The 23,350-nt window shown below is 41.0% G+C and overlaps 1 protein-coding gene across 3 annotated transcripts; it reads left to right on the plus strand.

Annotated features, from left to right (window-relative positions):
- Positions 1–43: 43 nt before the first annotated feature.
- Positions 44–14,690, plus strand: LOC119737961 (nuclear receptor coactivator 5-like). Of its 3 annotated transcripts, none has more exons than XM_038212636.1 (10): positions 44–173; positions 3,356–3,471; positions 5,066–5,179; positions 5,963–6,086; positions 7,168–7,323; positions 7,686–7,829; positions 8,315–8,599; positions 10,138–10,337; positions 12,282–12,713; positions 13,201–14,690. In XM_038212636.1, exons 2-10 carry the CDS (start codon positions 3,360–3,362, stop codon positions 14,235–14,237), a joined length of 2,604 nt encoding a protein of 867 aa, XP_038068564.1. In that variant the 5' UTR covers positions 44–173; positions 3,356–3,359; the 3' UTR covers positions 14,238–14,690. The 3 variants fall into 3 exon arrangements, with proteins under 3 accessions (XP_038068564.1, XP_038068565.1, XP_038068563.1); XM_038212635.1 differs by having other exon boundaries at positions 45–173; positions 7,686–7,841; XM_038212637.1 differs by lacking the exon at positions 12,282–12,713 and having other exon boundaries at positions 7,686–7,841.
- The last annotated feature ends 8,660 nt before the right edge of the window (positions 14,691–23,350 follow it).

Raw genomic sequence — 23,350 nt, forward strand, 5'->3', positions numbered from 1 at the left:
CTGTTTATATCTTCGGTCAGAGATGCTGATGAGACGAGATCGTTCCCAGGTTCAGCGAGTTACTGAAGCAGCGTGCAGGAGTCGGACGTGGAGAAAGTGTCGTTGTCAAGTGTCAATTTTCTTGGGGTTTTTTTGGCACTTTGGTGGGGTTCCAAAACCCTTTGACCCTTTACGTAAGTATTTAAGACTTGAAGATGACTATATGTTTAAGGTCTGAAGGTACTCGCTGTCGTGTTGACTTGAGATCATTAAATGGACATCAATTTATTTTAAGTGAAGTGGTAGGCCTAATCGGACATGTCGGAAATGGCGGACATACCGATATGCTTTATACACAAAGTAGATATGCAGGAGGGGGGGGGGGGGGGGGGGCTTTGTGGGGTGGGGGGGGGGGCAGATGGGTGATACCTGGTATGGGAGGGAGGAAAGATTTCAATATCTGGTCATCACTAATTATTGGCACAACTATTACAGGCAGGGCCACTCCATTATCCGCGCATCCATGGCTGCGTGGATGCGCAGTCGGTTTTCTACAGCGCCCTCTATTGATTAAAATTTACTTCATGCCCACTCTGCATCTGCGCATCCAGGCATCCAATAAAGCGCCCTCTATTGATTAAAATTAATTTCATGCCATCCGCACATTTCTACTGCGCCCTCTATTGATTAAAATTTACTTCATGCCCACTCTGCATCCGCGCATCCAGGCATCCAATGAAGCGCCCTCTATTGATTAAAATTTACTTCATGCCCACCCCACATCCGGGCATCCGCGCATTCAGGCTTCCAATAACACGCCCTCTATTGATTATAATTTACTTCATGCCCACCCCGCATCCACGCATCCAAGACGGAATGAGAGGGTAGGTTGGGGTTGGTTTTAGATAGGGAAATAAAGTAGTGGGTCCTATAGGGTAAATACACTAGAGGGTCCAGGGGTAAATAAAGCGCCCTCTATTGATGACTTCATGCTAATCCACCACACATCCACGCATCCAAGACATCCCAAGCCGTCTCACTCGGTATATACATTTACTTCATGCTCATTCAACTCTTTATACCACCCTCTATTTAGTTCGTACCAATACCGTACCATACATCGCATCCAACTACCAAAAAAAAAAAACCTTTTCCGGCGTGGCCCTGCGTTCTATAGTTGCTCCCACTAATTTTTTTCCTTCAGTGACCTGTCACTATCAGTCATCAGAAAGTGATATTAATATTATGTCATAAAAATTAAAATTAAAAAGTCAAATTTAGCATGGAAAATTGTGTAGAAGCATTACTGGAGAAAACACTTAGACATTTTCAAACCAGTCCCATAGGGTTTGTGCACAGGGTGACAAGTGATGGCCAGATATGGGAATCTTTCCAGGAGGGAGACGCAAGTTCCGAAAGAATGTTGTTGTTGCAACCTGACGCTACTACAGCGGTTGTGTACGAAGTCTAGTATTGCCTTCGCTGATGTTAGGATGGAGCTCAGGGTTCTCCCCACGTACAAATGTGCGTATCGGCCCGATACGCTGAATTTGCGGCCCGATACGCCGACAAAAATGCCGATCACATTTTTCAGCCCCCGATACGCACAATATAATTATTATACAAGCCATTAAAATGCACAACATAATCGTTTCATATGCCATTATTTCATCTTGACATGCAAAATCTTGACAAAAATCCCGTATTTCTGATGCATGTGTGATCAAAATGCACACAATGACGGGTCTTTCGCGTCGACCGCCAGCTATATATTAGCGCATACAAAACGGTACACTGGTTCCCTTCGCATGCTAACAGTATCAATGCTATGATGAAGGACCGGAACCAGTGACTACTGCCTCGTGCGTGCATGCATGATGATGATGTCGGCCGAAGTTGGATCGTAAAAACACCAAACAAACATCATCACAGAACGTGATCTTTAGTTTCTGTGTATGTATTTTCCATTAAAATGACGAGATTGCAAAGCTCGAACTTGTGGCGAAACATCGTAGCGTGCTTCTTAGGAGCAGTAGTGCAAAATTTTCGGCCACATGGGATGGGCCGTACACAGTGCAGTAATGCACACTGATACTGCGCCGTGTGTGCACGGCGCGATTTATGGCCGACGGCCGGCGGCCGGCCAGACTGAATGATGGCGCCAGGGGCCGTGATGTACGTTAAGCATATAGTGGAATCAACCTCCTCAAATATATTTTTAATTAGGTGAGGCAAGTTTTAATCACTTCTGATGATCAGTCTAGATAATTTTCGTGGTCATGGTGGTGCAAAGGAAAATAATCCAGGCACAAAACTACATGATTCCTTTTTCAATATGCTCCATTCAATCATGTGTTTTTATTCCTCCATGATTCAATCAGCAGCCCAAAAAATTGGCGAAATAATTTTTTCGACCTACCGACGCTATTTTGAAAGGCATGAAGTCGGAAGCAAAAGTGATTTTTTTGTTCACCTTAATTTCTTAATTTGAAACTTGCTTGTAAATATAATCCATACTTTCTAGCTCAAGAAGTTTTAACACAGGTTTTGAAATGTTGATTTTTTCTTAAGTTAAAAATTTTGATATTTTTTTTCTCTAATTACAAAAAATATCACAAGATCTCCACTAAATTTTAAGGAAAAATCTTCCTCAAAGACTCCCCAGATTTGCTCTAAAATGCACCAGAGAGCCTCTAAAGTTCAAAATATTTCGGGGCCCTTAAGCGGGCCCCGGACCCCACGCCGTGGCTTCGCAGGTTGGTGAATCACAACAAAACTTCCCCCACAGGTTTGAAAAAATCCTGGGGAGAACCCTGGGGCGCCATATTATCGTGGTACTTATCACGTTTGCTCTTTCGGAATAGAGATTGCCCACTAACCTTCCCCGTTTGGAAAAAGTTAATATTGATTAAAATGCTTAAAAGTCCCGAAAGACACAACATTTTTTAATCGTCCTTTTTATACAACTCGGTAGAAAGTCCTTTATGCCTGGTGAACTGGATAAAAATCGCCACTTGAAGGAGTTTTGGCAACGCAAAAAGGAAATTTCCGCGATAATAGGGATGCTGCGATAATAGGGAGTCCGACTATGCCTCAGCCCTATATTTTGTTTTTGGCATAATAGGTTTTGGCTTGACCGTACCAACGTATAAACACTGTATACGCAGCGTGTTACTTCCTGAGTAAAAGTTGGAAAAAATCACTTGGGTAGGGCTTGAACCCGCGACCTCCTGCTTTCTTAGTGCAGACATCTTACCACTCGACCACCGAGCTAACGGAATCTGTTGGCCGGTTCGACTCTGATGTACATATAGCAGCGGGTATGCACATTTGCAAGTGTATGTAAATTAAATCTGACTTTTGTTTATTTGCTTAGAACCATGAGGGATTCGGATCTACCTCCAAATGCTCGTCTGCATATCGCCCAGCTGTCTGAGACTGCGAATAAGGAGAATCTCAGAGCTAGATTTGAGAAGTACGGAACCATATATGGTAAGGCCACAAGCAGAGCATGCAACATAGTATCCAAACTTTCATGGAAGAGCGATTCTTCAAAAATTGAAACTAAATTACTTTTTAGGGAAAAAAGTTTTTTATGTGATGTAAATTGTAACTCAAATGATTATTGTTTACTAAAACAATGTTAGTTATGTAAAGACGCAAAATTCTTAAGGTGTTTCACACGTTGGTCTTTCTGTGCATACATTAGCATGAATTCAATTTCAAAATGCCTCACACATGACCGATTAAATGTCACACACGTGACCACAGTACAATTCCCATTTAGTAAAAGCAAAGCAGAGGGTGTACATTCTGTAAATCACAGAAGACTAGTCTTACTCCAAAATTAGTATGGGTGTGTCTGTCCTTAGAACTTTGGAGAAAAGTGTGAATTTCCGATATGGGTCCGATAACATTTTTATGTCTGATGTCACACATGTGACCAAACTTTGATGACCGCTCAGTTTGTGAAAGTAGAAACTATACTCTTAAGGTAGGGAGTAAAAGTACTAATCTGATGAATCAGTGAAAGTAATATGTCAGATGTAGTTAATAAGGACTAAAGCTTCATAAATCAGACGAGCCCAATTTATGTCACACACGTAACAAAAATTGGACTTGAAGTGTTTGTGATGGACTTTAAGGACTAACCTATGGTCTACTGACTGAGATATTGACATTGTCACTGAGCATACATGTCTTTGACTGAGCAAGACAGCGTAGTCTTCTTTACTGTGTGTCTTTTCAAAGACAACTCATGAATAACGGAGACAGGTTGCCAATTCCTATTGGTCGAGAGCCTGTCACGTGGGTGGTTTTAAACCGCCAGTAACACACCGCTGCATTCTGCGCCACTTGGGCAGTACGCTCCAATTTCACAGAGATTTTATTTTTAGCACTATGCGCGTGAGGCATAGACATGACCAGAGGGATATTTCACAAAACATGCAGGAAAAATGTTGAACAAAATCGTTGAAAATTGTGAACATATTTATCAATGGGAATAAATATGTGCTTGGCCGGTATTAAACATGTACATTTATAACTTGCTGGAGGCCTGCATGCGGATTATCCTCGCTTTCATCTTGGGCCATTACCCGCATTCAGCCCCTAGCCAGTTGTAACCAGCCGGCAAATTTTCTTTTCCCAAACGACATCGGCATACATGGTTGTTTAGCGCCCTGTACGATACTTTTTTGATATGCACGCAGGTAAATAATTATTTGCTTCTCCGCATTTTGACGAGTAGTGCGACAGCTCAGTCGGTAGAGGGTAGAATTTTGCACCGCGAGGTTGCGGGTTCGAATCTCGGTTTTGCACCCGTTTTTTTTTTCCTTTTCTGACCTGAGGCTTTGGAGGATTTTTTTTTTAATGGAAATAAAGTCCGAATTTCATAACGGTCAAATTCACATTTTTTTACTAATTTTATATTTTCTTCTCATGTTTTTATAAAAGTTAAGTCCAAAACGCCATAGCGTATATCCATATGTGGATGTCGTTTGGGAGAAAACCAGCCAAGCACATGTTTATTTGTACCTTAATAATTGTCACAGATGTTTTTATTTTTGGGGTTTTTTTTCATCAGAAATTTACGTCAATACAAACAAAGGATTCGGCTTCATACAGTATGCCAGTGCAGCGGAGGCAGCAAAGGCAATAGCAGCTGAAAATACGAGCTTCTTTGAAGGCAAACATATAGGTACGTAATATGCCAGAGGACGTGTAAACACGATCTGGCAGTGTATGTAATCCCAGGGGTTGGTGACGGGTTACATCGTCAAGCTTTCCCCAACTCCCCGCGGTGAATGTGTATACACATCAGTGGATCCCATTGGTTTCGAACACGCCGTGTTTTGAACTTGGCCCTGTTGGTCTGTCATCATAGCAAATATTGCTCCTAGGCAAGGCTTCGAAGTGTTGCAAAAAAGGAAGTTACGGTGGGAATTGTCATACAAATAGTGTACGAATGGTTCTCAAGAGTCAGTATTTGTGGGGGTTGACTTAATTTTAAAAATTAGCCAATATAAGATTTTAGGCTTTGCATAGTGGATATTACTTTCGTTTTTGTTTGCGGTAACGTCCTGTGGTAATGACTACTGTCGCTCAGTAGATATTTAGTCTGATAAGAACAGTCCTGCTTTTAGTTCTAAAAGAACTTGTCTTTGGTCACAACGTTTTGACTAGCCTGCCCTAGTCATCGTCTGGAGCCGATATATGTTGTCTTATTTTCCGGCCAAACATAATCTCGGCAGCACGTAGTTATTGTTTGTTGAAGTTATAGAGTGATTCTTGGAAGAAAACAAAACATTTTCAAATGTATTTTTTTTTTTCTAAAAATTCTTGGGATTTTTTTAAATTTCAGTGGGATTTTTTTAAATTTCAATCTGCTGTGATAAACTTAGAAATAATGTTTTCATCATTACTCTGCCCCTTTGTGCATTGTTTTCCATGTGGATATTTTTATTTCATTTTTTAATTCCAGGTGTTCGGCTTGCCCAAAAAGACAGGTTTGGGAACACCATCAATACAGATGATAGAGGGAGACCGGCTGCTAGCAGAGGCCAGGACCCATTCCTTGATAGAGACAGAGATAGAGAGAGAGACAGGTACTAATAAAGCTGTGTTGGTTGGAAGGGATGGGCACATACCAATGAAGGAGGGGCATGAAAAATGGGGGGGGGGGCTGTATTACATTCTGGGACGGATTTGTTGGGTTGGGCGGGAGCATCCAGAATGGCACCATCCCCTTAAACCCTAACTCCCTACTGAGTTTTACTTAGAAAAGTAGCAAGTCCACCAATCCATCACTGAGTCTGCTTCACATAATGCTTAAGGACCAAATCTGCCAAAATCCACCACAAATCCACCACTGCTATAGGTGGATTTTGATGGACTCGGTCCTCATGGGTTGCCTACCAAAATCCCCTCAAATGGGGGATGGATTTTGATGGAGTTGGGAAGGTTAGGGTTAAAGGCATACATACATGTACGTGTAGGATCATTTTCATTTATCCCGAAAGTAACCTACCAAATTATTATCGGAAATCTTACTTGGATTAGAGATCGTTCTGGTACTAAACACCTTGTGAATTAATCCGTCTGGCTTGCTGTCATTTACAAGAAATCAAGAAATATGGGTAGTCAATCAACGATCAGTCAATTAAAGAGCTATTGACGAAATCGTATTTCGTAATCCAAAGGTTGTGCATGTCTTTTTCCATGTCCGCTTGAAAAGTGTAATATCCACTGAGCTGAAACTTCAACAGGATAGGTTTTGAACAGTCTTCTTTGGAAACGAGCAAAATGCACAAAAAGCAAATGATGATCTTTCAGCAGTGTTGATTCACTCCAAGTCAAGCATAAGATAAAGAGCTCAACCCTAACTCTCTAGGCCCTTTTGGCTAGGAACCATCCTCAATCCTGCAAATTCCTCCAAGCCAAGCATAAGATAAAGAGCTCAACCCTAACTCTCTAGGCCCCAACCATCCTCAATCCTGCAAATTCATCCAATTGCCACCATGTAGAATAGAAGTATCTTTCAGTCAGCCACTCATTAAAAGGCATTGCTGCTTCTTCAGTTCATGCTTCTTAAGTTCAGAAACTATGATTTTATTAAAGAAGCAATGAGCAGTGAAGAGATAACTTTTGGCCAACTCAAATTCCATTTTTTTTTTATTCCTTCTCCAGGGATTTGGATCGCTATAGAGAGCGGGATTTGCCACTTCGTGACCTGCCACTTCGGGGTAGAGAGCGTTCGCCCCACCGTGATCGATACGATGACCGTTATTATGACAAATTTGAGCGAGGCAGAGACCTGTATGAGAGAGATCGTGAGGACGCTAGGTAGGTAACGTTTTTGTTAGTTCCTTAGTTTTTATGAAACTTTGCTGCCTTGTCGACTTCATTGGAAATTCATTTTTTGTTTTAGTAGACAATGCCAAGAAAAGGTAGGAAGCACCTATGGTCCGAAAGGACTCTTGACTTAAGATCAAGCTTATTAATGAAGCTCTTGAACGAATGAGTCCACCATCACAACTATGGTGGAGAGTTCCACAGTGTTCCACTTTATTTGTGCACTGGATCAATGGGTACCTGCATGAACCAACTTAGGATAAGGTTTGTCTACTTTAGAGAGTTGCAATCATCTTGGTCAATAGGATATGGTTTGACCTTTTTGTCAATGTCAATTTTATTTTAATGTTTAGGAGACGAGATCAGTTCTTTGAGGATCGACTTCCTCCCGTCAGAGATCGCTATGACGACCTGTATCCACCAGAAGATGACTACCGTAGGGAGGCTGTGTTCAGGGACAGAGAAAGAGACAGAGACAGGGACAGGGAGAGAGACAGGGAAAGAGACAGGTAAATAAAACTGGACATAATCCCCACCCCTTAAATCTGCACTCTACAGTTTGCTGTCAAATAAACCCATTCAAATCCCAACCCCTCAAAGTCCCCCAAACCAACACTCCTTAAACCCTTACTCTGATCCAGCCTAACCCCATCCCTAAACCACCACCCCTTGAATGTCCACCCCTCAAACTGTACCCTCCCACCCCACCCCTCTAACACCTATCATTCAAACCCCACCTCTTGAACCCTGAACTCTCACACTCCCATCCCTCAACCCCCCACCCCTCAACCCCATCCCTCCACCCCTACCATTCAAACCCCACCCCTTGAATCCTGAACCCTAACAACCCAACCCCTCAACCCCCACCCCAGGATTGTCTCGATTGCTGCTACGAAGATTCTCTTTCACCTGATAACCCACCCATCCCCTCATTTCTTCAGAGTAATCTTTATAACTTTATGTATACTTTTTGACTTTCCAGGCGGGATCCCCTTGAGCGCGGACGTTCCAGGGACATCCTAGACAGGGACATCCTAGACAGGGACATCCTAGACAGAGACATCCGAGAGAGAGACGTCCGAGAGAGAGACATCCTAGAGAGAGACAGCCTTCCAAGAGACAGTAGGGATGCCTATGACAGGAGGGCACCGCGTCACCCTGAACCAGCCCTCATTGATCCACTACCACCTGTCTCTGCCCCGCCACCCCTACCCTCAGCTGAGAAACCCATCGATTGTGAGATACTCCTGATGGGAAAGCACCTGAGGTAAGTTGTCTTACTTTATGGGGTTTATGGGGTCCATGCACAAGTACCCCCTCAACGGTAAGGAAGGGAGAGTTGGGGGAGACCACTGGGAGACTATTCAAACACGTTGTTGACAACGTCTGACACTCACGCGAAGACGCCCTGGCTTTGCGCACATTCAGAACACAATTATTAGTTGTGCGTACTTCGCGCTATATGTGCGTGAACCAGTACGCACACATGGTGTGTCCCGCCCACAGGGCTCTCGAAAGTTTTAAAAAGCACCCTCTCTTGTTTACGCACAGAGCCCAAAGAGAGTGAGCCTCACAAAAAAAAACTGGGCCACTGGTTAAGTTAAATCGAGCTCTGCGAAACTATGGTTTGAGATACATTTTGATGTCTTTACCAAGATATAACCCCTTTTAGCTAAAGGCGCAACCACAACCTTTTTGTTGTTTTAGTGTTTTCATGGTGATGCAGTTTACCATATCAGGTCACTTGCTAGAATGATCAATATAAAGGGTGGTCAGCTCTTAGTCTGGCACAGTGAGACTTTACAATTCGGCAGTTAAGCCATATCCGAATCAGGAATTTTCTGGCTTTGACTTTCCCCCATTGACACACTATGGATGTCATTCATAGCCATACAGAAACTACCTGTTTTAGACGCAGTCTTAAGGCTGGTTCATATTTCATGCGAATGCGAAGTGAATTTGACTCCACGAATCAATTGCAGTGAAATTTGCTGGAGGTGAATGTGTTTAACTGTTCAAATTCACAGCGCCAACATTTTCTGTGATGTCACAAATTCGTGTTCATGTTTGCTTTCACGCTGAGCACATCTGTCCTGGGCCCAATTTCACGGCGCTGCTTCTGCTTAACAGTTAGCAGAAAAGTTGTGTTTAGCATAGCAGAAAATTTGCTAACCTTAAGCACTATTTCACGGCGTGTGTGTGCTAACGGTCGCGCGTGCATGGAGATTTCTATTGTTACGTCACTAATTTAAGCAAATTTTTCCCCTGAAGTAAGCATGCCTTTTGCTTTGCTTATGCTTACGGTCGCCATGAAAAAGACTGAGGCTCTGTTAGCAGAAAATCGTGTGCTTAACAGCACACGGTGAAATTGGGCCCAGGGCCCAATTTCACGACGCTGCTAAGCAAAAAAATTTGCTTAGCACAAAAAAAGCCTGGCTTATAAAAGCAGTTTACCAGCCAAAACTCCACGTGATTTTCATGCTATAGCAAACAACAGCTGAATACTTATCACGAGCAATATACCTCACTTGGAGTTTTGGCTGGTAATCTGCTTTATAAGCCAGACTTTTTTGTGCTAAGCAAATTTTGTGCTTAGCAGCGCCCTAAAATTGGCCCCCGCGGGTGTGCTGTGACATATACTTCACTCAATAATGGTTTTGCACTTCACCCAAACCCAGTGTTGAATTTACCTCTCTCCATTGTACAAAATTACAAAAACAATAAATAAAGAGACTCAACTCCTCTTCACACCCAAGGATGAAAGCGAGACATGTATCTTTACCACCATCAACTCTTCTCCTTCAGGGATTATGCCGATCTTGTAGAGCGTCGCGTCAAGGCGCTGTCCCTCAACACCGGCCTGCTGCTAATTGCCAACGAAAGTTCCCTGACTCAGGCCCTGGAGGATGTCACGAGACGTAAGGTCCTGTACGCTATCATCCTGACGTCACAGAACGAGGTGCACCGTTCTGTTACTCTCAACATCCTGCACGGGAGCCCTCAAGGTAAGCTTACAAATCCTGCCATTCTTCAAAGTCTGGATTTCTCATTCTTTTTTTCTTCTGTTTGCTAAATTGTTTTTCTAAGATGGTTGAAGGTGGTGGTTGGTGCAGTAGGCAACTACTACGAAAGCTGATATGTTGCACTCGACAAACGTTTTGTTACACTTTTCATTATAAATACAACACCCTTTAACCAGTTCGCGTCAGAGGACGTGATGACACTCACTGGCTGTTTTTATACACAGGCACGGCTGACGGGTTAAGACATCAAGATTGCCTCGACTCGCCTCTGGGTGACATCTAAACACGTTAATCCCTCGTGCCTTTTGTACACACACACATAGGCTGATCTTGAATTAGCTGTTGTGCGCGGCCTATTGTTTCGAATATCCGACACATACTGTTGAAATGACTCTTGCGATTCAGTATTTGTGGCGTTTGGCTGTATATCAGAAGTTGGCTGGAAAATGTTGCCTTTTGCGAAAATCAAAATTTTCGGCAGAAATAATCCTGGCGCGAAGTGGTTAAGGAGAAGATTGTATTTGTGATGCTGTTCTTTTTTCCGCAGCAGGTCCATGTGCGAGGAAAAGAAGGACTTTCCTGATCATCAAAAATGGTTCTGCTGACATCCTACAAGTCATCTTTTTCTCCAAAATTGTTCTTATTTCTTTTATCTAGATTATTCTTATCAGAAAATGAGATCGTCCGTTTGATTTGGTGTACTTTATCTGATCAATCCAGAATTAAAATAAATATGGTACTGAAATAAAAAAAAAATAAAAAAACAAGTTTTTGTGAAGTTGTCCATTGTAAAGTTATTTTTCTATCATTATAGAAGGACTATCAAATCCAAAAAGGTTGGAACTTAAACTGCGATCATTCAAGCAAAACTTCAAGACAATCATTTAAAAGAATATACGTTTCCCAAGATAAACAGATTTCGTCATTCACGACTTCACATGTATGCCATTAAAAGTTGAAAAAGTTCAACTTTCACAAGACCTTTTTTTTAGGTACATAACACTTGTAAAGAAACTAATATCCACGTCAGCATTTTTTACTGGAAAAAAATCTGCCAATTTTTTTCGGCAACAACAGTTTAATTTCAGGTATTCTGAGGATCGTGATGTGGTAATACAGCATGCATCTATACTGATCCGATTCTTTCTTATGTTCATTGGTAGCAGGTGTTTTCTTTGAAGCAGGTGCCTGCAAGAACTTCAACATCAAAAATAATTAATTATAATAAATTAATTGATAGAATTAACATCAAACCTCAAAGATTTGAAAAAAACCGAAACGATGTCCTTCATCTATTAACCAATCACTTAAATTGTTTTTGTGTAATGATATTATCTTGTTTCTTGGAGAGATACCACAAATAAATGATGCTGCTTTGACAGTTCAAATAAAATTAAACTACTCAAATTAGTAAATATTTAAAAAAAAAATAGGAAAATAAAAATATAATTGCAATGAGTTTGTTTGTGAAATGACTCAATACAACGTCCCCACCACCCCCCCCCCAAGATAAAAATATGATTCCAGCATGGACCCAATTACCAAATGAATTATTAATTCTTTTCTTTCAGGCGTAAAGGATGAAAATAAAGTTCTCAATACTTAGTTTATACATGAGTCTTGTTATTTGATTATTTTGACTTTTATTATAATTCCAGTCAATATGAATCAAGGCAAATAAAGATGAACAAGTATTTCAGATTTTTCAGACACAACACTTGACTATAATATATGTGTTTATTGTGCACTTTTTATGACTTCTGTTTGGTATATAACATGTATTTATTTTTTATTATAAGTAGGATGACTGTAAAATTATCAGTTGAACTTTTGTATATGTGTATGTGTTTATCCATATTTTTCTATTTTTCAGATTACCTTACGAGAAGATTTTTCATTTTTTTCCCCTTGTGTCTACAAAATCAGAGCACAGAAACATGCCGTTAGAAGATGCCTTGGCGTTAGTCGATCGTAACTTCTCCACTTATCTCCAAGATCGGGCAGTGCCAGTCAAGAGTTCCTCAAGCTCTGCCCCCGCCGCTCCAATGGCCCCCCTCCCTGGGGAGCCACCGTTACCCAAGTCCCAGCCCCCACTCCCCCCTACCCCACAGCCCCCTGCACCCCCGGCCGCCCCTACCGCCTTGGCCATTCCAGCGGTCGAGCTGACTATCCCCCAACTTATCAACCTGCTCGCCGATCGCAAACAGCTTACGTTGAGCGAGATGGATAGGGTCATCAGTCACTTACAGGCAGTCCGGCGTAAAATGGCCATTGAGCAGGGTCTGAATCCAGACCCGCCTGCTGTGGCTAGCTCTGCCCCTGCCCCCACTATCACCAAGAGTGTACAGCAACCTATAGGTGAGTACACTATGACTCAACGTCTTGTTTCTGCTAACTTGCCCATTTACCACACAACCATGTCACTGAATTTCCCTAGATTCCATCTTAACTGAAATGGACGATTCCTCCTTTGAATATCTTTTGCAGTCGATCGTTTTTTTTTAGCATATCTCAAATGCCGATCAAAAAATCCCCTAAAAAAAAATAATCCCAAAACAAACCAATGGAGTCACCTCATAACAAAAACGAGAATTATAAATCTGCATGTCAGTTGCTTCATTGTTCATTATATTTTCTGAGCATGTGAAATTTACTTCCTCTATTTGCAGATTTCTTTTCTCAACCCTGTTGAACTTAAGCACCTAAAATTTCTTGCCATTTTTGCTGGATTTTTTGGGATTGCAACTGTGATTGCTAGAAAATTAGTCCCTTTTGAAGGAAAGATTAGAATCGTGCTTGGAATTGTTATTTAAATTAATATAATCACTTTTGGTTAATATTTCAGTTACCCCAGCTGTAGCCCCAGCCCCAGCGAAACCAGTGGACCCCAAACAGGCTGAGCTACAGGCCAAGATTTTAAGCATCTTCAACCCATCTGGTAGCAGCAGCACAGCCGCAGCCACATCCGCAGCCAATAGGACAACAATGGCTACGGCTCCTCAGCCGGTATCCAGGCCTAGCATGGCTGCTTCCTTTCTGCACGGTGGCAGTCTTTCATCTGTAAATGCATCCCAGGCAGCCAAAGCTGCCCCTACCAGCAAGTCAGCCGGAGATATTAATTTTGACAGTCCTGTCGTACAGAAGGTCCTGGATAAGTTGATACTGTCTGGACCGACGATGTTGAAGAAACTCGCCACCTCTGCTAACGGGACAGCGTCGATCAGCACCTTCAGTCGAACCCAGGCTAGTAACAGCAAAGGCATCAAGGATCCAAAGAGCCAAAGCAGGGTCACTCCTAAAGCTGGGCTTTCGAGGCAAGACAGCGACGCTCAGCTGAGAGCAGCACAGCAGGCTGCGCTGAAGACGCTACAGCAGCAAGAAAATGCTACAATGACCGTGCAATCTAATATGACGCGGCAGATCCCACCAACACCTGCAGCTGTGATGCAGAACCAGTACCCGCCAGGGATGGTGCAGTATCCGCAGCCAGCACAGTATCAACAGCAGCAAGCAGTGTATCAGCAACAGCAACAAGCTGCGTATCAACAGCAGCAGCAGCAACCAATGGTCCAGTACCCACAGCAGCAGTACCAGCAACCCAACATGCAGCAGCAACAACCTCTTGCTACCAGTCCCACACCGCTGTTGCCAGATCCCATCGACAAGAAAGGCAGGGGTTGGCCTCGTGGATGGAACCCGCCCGGAGTACAGTCGACTGGTGGCCAGCAAACCGGTCACCAGCAGGGGTTTCAGTCCAGCGCTCAACCAAACCTTCAACAGAATCCTCACATGAATCAAAATTCACGCGCCTCTTACCAGCAGCAGCAGCAGAACAGAGGCTATCTTGGCAACCGCTCGCAACCAAAGCCTCCAGGCATTTAGAGAACCTCAACGCATCCTATCAGAGTTCTGCATTCTCACTGTACAACACTTGTATATCTTCTATTAAACCAGGCTGCATCTGAACCTCTTGCCTAGATCCATAGTCCAGGTCTTTGTCAGTTACAAAAATATGGTAACATGTAGATGCAGCCATAGCCCTGGATCCTTAGGCCTGGCTATGGCTTGAAATTCCACACTAGTCAATGAAAGCGTCTGCAGCCACTGCACATTGACTTGTGTGTAATTTCTAACCGCAGCCAAGTAATGCAGACACTGCCTTATTTGGATCTGGCCTAATCTTACAATTACGTCTTGCACCCAGACTTCTTCCCTAAGAATCAGTACACTTGTAGGATAGGTCCATCCTTCTGAATCCTTCTGATTCAGTTTATCAAATATTCTTAAATCCTTGTCCTTTAATTCTTAGAAGAAACAAAATCAAACTGTGACTTTAGAAATCACTTTCTCAGAGATATACTTGTAGGTTTTTTGTATCATACATTAAAATGGTTTTAAATGTTTAATGTTTGGAGTCATTTGTGCTCGTGTAATTAAAACGAATTTGAGATAATTTTGATGTTACCCCTCTTTGGGTTTTCTGCTGAATACTGCAGTATAATGTACATGTAAGTCATAAATCCTGGTTTTATTTAAACGGGATGAAAGAAGGTGTTTAAAATGTTGGATAGAACCAAAAAATAAGGAAAATGTAGACTGGGACTTGCAAACTAAGGTTTACCTGAAAAAATGGACTACATGTACTACTTAAATGCTGAATAATTATTATTATTTTTGTTTTTTTTAAGAATTGATGGTTATTATTGTTACTTAAGAAATAAAAGAAAATAATACCTGAATATGTGACATTGAAACAATTTTTTATGTAATCAATGTGTGTGTAAAAAATTATGAGTGAGTTCAGTTAAGGAAATGTCTCTTCTTCTTTTTTAAGAAAAAGGGAGAAAGGGTCAATCCAAATAAAGACTAGAAACGGGAAACGTAAGTAGTCTTATTTGAAGAAGAGTACAGGCATGCAACTTTTCCTCGGATCAGCTGATTTCGTCGTTTTTCACTTCACACTCATGCCATTAAAATTGAAAACCAACTGTACAAAGTCTTGTAAAGATTGGAGTATCCTCGTTTTGGGGGTGACTTCCAAGTTGCAAGCCTGAGAATAAAAACGGGCTGTGAGTGTGTACTTGTTGATGTCTGATTTAATATCACATGCACGATATTGTTCAGTATCATGAATTTTATTCCTGCAGTTTGTGTCGTAGACGTGTTGCCGTTTTAAGGCGAAAAAGGTTGCACAGGGGTGTAAGCGCTATTCTCTTTTTACTACCCGAAAACAAATCACAGCGGATTTTTTTTTACAAATTTTAACAGTGAATTAACTAAAAATAAATCTGGAACACATTGTGCATTAAAAAGTGTGCCCTCGTTTACAAAAAAACTTAACAACTTGTATATTTTGGCTTGCAAACTTTTACTTTCCTCCTCACTTGTAAATAAACGTACTTAATTAGCAGTTTCATTGTTAAACTTTGCACATTGCAGAAAATAGTCACATAATTGCAGAAAATAGTCACATTATTGTTCATCGTAGTGTAGGATAGTATAATCAGTCAATAAAATACGAAATATCAGTTAATCAGTAAATCAGTTAATACGAAAAACTCTTTTAGCATTAGATTATTTCATTTTTATGTTTTTTGACAATAATCAGCTGATAAAATTACAGTTAACACGAAAAACTCTTCTAGAATTTGATTATTTCATTTTTATGTTTTTCACAAGATCGCTGTACATTGTAGAAGAGAGACATTGGTAGTGCGAGTGTTTTACATTAAACCAGTTGTATGATGTTGGTAGTCATCAAAACGGAGACCTTGAGTTAGGTGTGACTCTTCCTTCGTCTTTCAGTCGATCAAATCCTATAGATTTTCACGAGGACCATAGTTGCCGTATCCACAGAGCTTTGTTGTGGTTTGTCTCAGTCTTTGGATGTACACTCGATGGTCCCAATAAAGTGGTCGTTTCGCTTTACGTACCTCTGCACATTTTGCATCGAGAATTGCAGAGTTTGGCAAAAGTCGGCATTTAATACAGCGCGCATCTTCGAAAAGAAAGTTGCAACCTGACGCCACTTGTTTTTACCATATATCTTTTTCTTCATATATCATCTCAATAAAGATCAGTCATTGCAAAATGTTGAAAAGACATGAGTCTGGGACGGAGAAATACATTTCCAATTTTGTTTGACTCAATTTTGTATTTTTGTTTGACTCTCCATAGACTTTGTACACAACCGCTGAAGTGGCGTCTGTATACATGACCTACATTTTTCCCGCATCTTCAAACAAGAAAGCTACCGTTACGTACGTTGATTCAGGAGTTAGTTGAACGAGAACAGTCGATTTTTGGTTGTACACTGTACATATGTATATGTACATGTACATGAAAAGCGACTTTAAACTATTTGCCGTCGATTTGAGTGTCTGTTAAAACAAATTAATTGGTTATGATCATTTACATGTAATCGTATTTTTTTTTTACACAGGTAGAAACCCTAAAAACAAATCGCTAGTTGTCTGCGATAACGTTCGTCACCCGTTGCGAGGTCTGTTTCACGATCGGAGATTTTTTTTCTCGATACGTTGTCGATCGCAAACTTCGTTTTAAAAGGTGACTGTGACTCGGTTAAACTTGCGTTTGAAACTTGTAAGAGTCGTGCTAGATCTTTGGGGAAATTCGTGGGATTCGTATAGAACTTTGTAGGATTCGTTCCAGAACTTTGTGTAAAACGAAGGGGCATCGAGTGTACATCATTAGCGAAATACTCGTATCTCGTATAAATGCATTACATTTACAAAGGGCCCGGATGAATTGAACAAAAACTAACCATATTGTTATTTTTATAGTTCACAATCACATGACCATAAAGAATAGTCCGACACTGTGCTGATGTTGGCCTGTTGTTTTGGAGTCAAATTGACCGATGGGTCAGTAAATTTATTGGCCACAATGTTGATTACCACCCGTAAACAACACGGGACGGATTTTTTTAAATGGCCGTTTGGCCTGTAAATTTGCCGGCCACGCCTATTTCCAATACTTTCAGATTTTAGGATCACGTTTACCGATTGGCTGGTAAATTTACAGACCACCGGTTGATAGTTTTCATTTCCAAAATGAAACATGAAGATTTAACGACATAAAGCACCATTGAAATGTTGAGGCACGGTGCTTTCTAATATTAATAAGACGATTCATGGTTGTGGAACCAGAATGGGACACGATAGCAAATGTAATCGTATTTTTTACACCGACCACGATTTACCGATTTCGCTTTTGCTTCTTAAGTGTTTACTTTCTTAGAGTTTAGGCACTCTCCTGAAGACGGTCAGAGCATACTGACCGGAACGTCGAGTTTATACCTCTGGTTCTTTTCAGAACCGTTTCTCTTAGAAATTATTCCCACATGGTGCACCGGTGTTTCCGCAAACCATTCATTATTTAGTATCGCTACCATGCAAAGCATCAAATCTTACTTACGATAGCAAATGATTTGAGCCACCGCTCTGTTATGTTATAGACCGTGAATGAGTCACGTGCTTACGCCCCTGTGCCCCGGCTGCAAACTTCACATCACTCAACGGGCCAGTCCTGCATCCTCTATGCACCAAAGAGACCTCCATATATATATAGATACAGTATACCACTCCTAACATTTTTTACACAGCATTTTTTTTTCATTTATGAAACGATATTTTCTGTAGTTGAGCCGTCTTAACAACGTATTTCACAACATACGCATCATACACGTAGTGAAATCGGATGATTCCGGAGTAGCCTATCTCTCATGACGGGTGCTTGGCGTACCGCCACGAATATTTTTTTTTTACGGAAAAGAAACCCCCCAAAATGAAACAAAAATAAGTCTTTCACATTCGTGTCGTGAAATACGAAAGGCACTAAAGGAACGAATTAAAAATACGTCAACGTTTACGGCGCAACTGAATCGTTTTTTCATTGTTGTTGGCTTTCTGACACGTCAACGGTATCTCATCTGACGTGTTCGACGTTGTTCGTCATTCTTTCGAACGTTTAACAGTTTTTCAGACGTTTTACGTTTAATGGTTGTTATAGAATGTATTGATTTGGTGCACAATACGCGATACCCATCGTTATTATAGTGTAGACGTTAGGTTACTATACGAACACGCAGCGAAGGTCGATATTTTGGGATTTTACTTAGGCAAACCGGTCCTTAGTTTAAAATATAGAATACTTCTTATTCTGTCAGTCTCAACCATTATGTGCGGTCGCAAGTTTTCTCGACGTTTCTCTTCATACACGTCATCATTCCAACCGATTTTCGAATATTCAAAACGCACAGCGTTTCGAATCGGCGTCGAAAAGCGAATGTTGGACCCGACCACTTAAGAGAGCGATAGAAAGTTTAACAGTAACCTCCAACTATTTGAAATTTTCGACATTTCACCTTCCCCGGCCCGACCGTCACATCTTAAGGGAGTAGTACCCTGGAGTGTCCGTTTATAAATAACAGGTGTGAGCATTATATAAAGCAGTAAAAAAAAATGAGGGAAAATGGAATGTTATTGACAAAATAATCGTACAGGTGGATAAGTCGAGGTGATATGAGGACTGCATTAGTCTGACAGTCATCTGGACGAGAGCTTTCATGCTTCGCTGGGCGGTGTCTGGTTCCCGCCCCCAGGCAATACGTGATGTTGACAGTGTGGAAAGTATTACGGTGATTATTTCATGTGTGAGTTGGCATTCGAACGATAGAAGCAGTGAGCCTATACCAAATTGAATCATCGGTAAATAAATCGATCAAAAAAAAAAAGTTTCTTACGAGAGACGTTCACGCGCAATGTTATAATAGCATTGAATCAAGTTTTGCCGTTTGTGTACGGTTTAGTTCATAGAGAGGCTGTACTGGCAGGCTGTGGCCTCTTCAATGGGTAATTATATAAAATTAAAAAAAACACCAAACAAACAAACAAACACCCCAATGAACAAACAAAAACTGTTACCCTTCGTATTACGAACGTGTAAGAGTACTTTTGCAATGGGCCTCTTATCGTTTCAATAAGGCGATTTCAATACGGCGATTCCACACAAGTAGCAAGTGGTGATTAATACGTGAGTTTAGTCGTTCACGGACTAATATTCACGTTACACGTACTTTGAGGATCTACCACGAATCTTCGTCCGATTTTTCACTCCCTGATTCGTTTACGAGATAGGTTGCACTTAGAAAAGTTCATGTTATAGTTCATGAGGTATATTTATATGTGAAAATTCGGTTAGTTTTGAAATGAGTTCAAACTGTGTATTTTTTTAGGTAACGCCATACCTGAACACGGTTAGTAACCATGTTGGAACTCGATTCGTCATTGTTTGCATTCCGGTACGGTATACTGACTTTTCGTCGATAATAATCTGACGCTAAGGACGCTCGTTAAAGCTTGAAATGTACAATTTTTAGTGATGTCTGAATTTTCCCGAATTTGAATACAGGAAATAACAGGCGATGGTATTGCACGCCTGTAGGTATATTTTGCAAACGTTTTCAGATTGCTAACGAGCAGATGTTTAATAGGCCTATTACTAGGCGTCGAGACTGGCTCTCTTCGACAAATACGGCCGAACGACTTAACTTATTACATGATCAAACTTTGCCGAAAAGTTTACATTCTCTACGTAAAATAAACGGCATTAATAGCACCTGCTCCGCAATATCACGTACAGACATGTACGTATCACGTACAAACTCCACGGTAGTGACGTGCGTCCGTTCACCACGTTTGGTACTCATTTCTTGTGTCTCGAGTTCGAATTGTTCGTTCACCGTTCAATATTCATCCGTTTTCCGTACAATCCAGTTTCTCATCTACATCCGCATTGAAAGTTAAATAATCGCTCTTTTGTATTCCGATTTACACGTGTAGCCTATGTATTGAAGTTACCGGTTGAAAATTGTCGTCCACAAAGCATCCTTTCAGATGCAGTGATTACATCATGAAATTTGCGGTTGAAAATTGTCTTCCACAAAGCATCCTTTCAGATGCAGTGATGACGTCATCAATAATTCCATGTTCTTTGACAACCCGAAATATGCACGTCCACATTTCACTGACGGTACTGGTGCACTAGTGATTGGCACTGCATGTAAACATTCACAGGTCTGTTTATTATGTATTCATGAAAATGTACATGTAATAGCTCTTCCAAATGCAATTAGTATGAATGGGTTACCAGGGAACTTAGCCGGCGCTGTTGGCGGCTAACTTCTTTGATCTCTCAATTGATAGATTTTGAACGGCTGACGGAACATTCTGTGCAGTATGGCCAAATGGTTAGGGTTCGTGACTCATGTTTAGAGGGACAGGGGTTCGAATCCAGCTGCTGGCCATGTTGTGTCCTTGGGCAAGGCACTTTACCCCACTTCTCTCCAGTGTCCACCTAGGGATATAAATGAGAACCGGCATTTGCTGGGGATAAACATGCGATGGGCTATTATATTCCATTCAGGGGGAATATAAATTCATGTGTTCTCAGTCGTTTCGTGCCAAGGAAACTGGAGATTAATACTGGCCCGATGAGCCGTATTGGTTCATGACAAACTTAATTTTTTTTACGCCAATGGTCATTTTGTAAGGCTACCCTCAGTGTCGTTCGTTTCCTTCAAAATATTTTGTGCAATAGAGTTTAGCTGTCATCAAAACCCTGATATAACAAATGACATCTTCTCTCAAAATGTTTGAAAAGTCCAGCAAGAGATCCCTGACGAAACGCATCCACCAAGGAGCGAAAATCACACAGGAAAATACGACTTTACCATTATGAGCCTTTCTAATCGGTTGATTTTTTTCCCCAAAATTTCTTCCGCTTCTGCGCTGAATTTTTTTCCATGGTCGAGTGTCATGAATTATTATTCGATACATGTATCTATCACCATCATTTTCCCCTCCTTAAAATATAAAATAAGCAGAAAAAATAATCCTCTTCCGCTCATTGTCATTGAACGAAAAAAATTTTCTTGGGAGTGAGAATGGGAAATTCAGTTACACTTCACCAGAAACATTCTGGTAAAGGTGTAAGGAGTTCGAGGTGAACAGTTTTGGGAAAAGAACCCACGTAACTTCGAGAATTCTTCAGGAAGTCAGCAAGAATCCAGCACCCAGTAGCCCCCGAGATCGCCTCAACCAGACGGTAAGTGACCCCAGTACGTGACTGCCGAGCTCGCTAACCCAGTACGTGACCGTTCCATCCAGCAATCATCGAGCGGGGTTCAGAGGCAAATCTACCGGGGTATGCCACAGCCTTGTAAGCCTCCGAGGGACTCCCTTACTCGGTATCCGGGTTGTATGAGAGCAGACGATCAGCTGTTTCAAATGCATCATTGTGAACCCTTGGAGGTGGTTACAGTTTTGTAGCTTTTTTTCTTGGTAGAGTTAGTGGTCTGAGGTATATAAGAAGTAGGCCCTATGCTAAGGTCGGGGTATGATGTAGTTGAGCAAAGTTTGAGCCTACCGTGCAGTTGATGGTATCTGTGCATTACATGACCATAGAACGACAGGTGTGTATAAAATGAGGGCGTGTTAGATGCATACAGAAAATTATTTATACCGAAACATTTGTTTTAAAAACTTTAACAAATAATTTAACCTATTAAAATATTAATGTAGCCAAGTCTTGCATCGTAATAGCGTTATTTTTTTGTCTGGGAAAATGCTTAAAGATAATTTAATTTTTATATTTTTTTTATAGTCAATCACTGTTCAATTCAGTTTTTGAGCTGCTAAATGGTGATAATAAACCCAAATAAAAATTATAATAAAAAAAAATAGATAGTCTTACAATAACCATTTTAAATCGTGCAACATTTAAAAAAAAATACATTTATTTAAGAAATGAATAAACCAAATTCTGACAGGGAATTGAACATATGACTTTTTCATTAATATCGTGGATCATTTTTTTTAACTTTATAATTGCCTTTTTCCGTATAAAATGTGATTTTTTTCCTCTAAAAATTATAGCCAGCTAGCTGGAGCTCCAAGGGGCCCAAACATTGACGTGATTTAAGAATTCTTGCCGTGAAATCAAGATTTTCGTAGCGTGCCATTAGGGAATAGTGTGAGATGATGATCAACTTGAGATTTGAATAGTTTGTGCACGTGGGGTTTTTTTTGGGGGGGGGGGTGGGGAGCACTGTATGGGATGATGTGAATCATCTGTGAATGACGGATCACGCGGGATCATGACATGCATGTAGATTCGATTATCTCTACCGATAATCAATGTCCATTAAATATTGATTTGTATATAATTCGGTGGGAGGAAAGCTATAGGGCGATATTTGATAAAGCGATCCATGTGTTACCTTTTTCTCGACCTGCTCCAGCAAACTCGAACATAAATACCGGTACCTAAAATAATTTCACCGAAACACGATCAATCTGTGTTTGTAAGAAATTTCACGGGTAACAAATACGTTTTACAGTTCTTGAAACAAACCTTGCACTTGTAGAGTTCAGGCAGTGATTGCATGGTACCATATACCAGTCTTTTAGACCTGCATTGTGTAAGGCTGCAAACCTTTAGCCTGGTAAATGAGCCACTCCCCCCCCCCCCCCCCCCCCCGGATTTACTTCCACGGTGAAATTATTTTACACCGTGTATATGCTTGACAATTCAACCTATTGGCCAATAAAAAAAAATAATTAAAAAACCATAAATACCTTCCGACTCGCATTACCGGTTTTGCTAGAAGGATCCATAATTATGTGAAACAAAGAATCACAAATGATGATGTGAAAGTGATGTAAGAGCGCAGAGTCATATTCTCTATTAGATCGATAGTTTTCCGGGCTGCATGGCCATTCATTCTACCGCCCACCATCGGGACACTTTCATCCCTAGATTAAAGGCATATAGGATCACTTGCTTTTCATGCATTTTGCTTATTTCCAATAATAACACCACTCAAAATCCAAAGGAGAATGTTGAAGATCTAACCTGTCGAAGTTTCAGCTCGGTGTAAGAATATTACACTTTGCGAGAAAACAGTTTAAAAC

This window comes from Patiria miniata, unplaced genomic scaffold, assembly GCF_015706575.1.
Source record: "Patiria miniata isolate m_02_andy unplaced genomic scaffold, ASM1570657v1 HiC_scaffold_3, whole genome shotgun sequence".
Taxonomy (NCBI): domain Eukaryota; kingdom Metazoa; phylum Echinodermata; class Asteroidea; order Valvatida; family Asterinidae; genus Patiria; species Patiria miniata.

Bases quoted from the DNA above. Each gene is read 5' to 3' on its own strand.
- LOC119737961 (XM_038212635.1), top strand. From the start codon at position 3,360: ATGAGGGATTCGGATCTACCTCCAAATGCTCGTCTGCATATCGCCCAG. The intron at 5,180-5,962 runs GTACGTAATATG...TTTTAATTCCAG, and splicing joins CTTTGAAGGCAAACATATAG to GTGTTCGGCTTGCCCAAAAA. The intron at 7,842-8,314 runs GTAAATAAAACT...TTGACTTTCCAG, and splicing joins AGAGACAGGGAAAGAGACAG to GCGGGATCCCCTTGAGCGCG.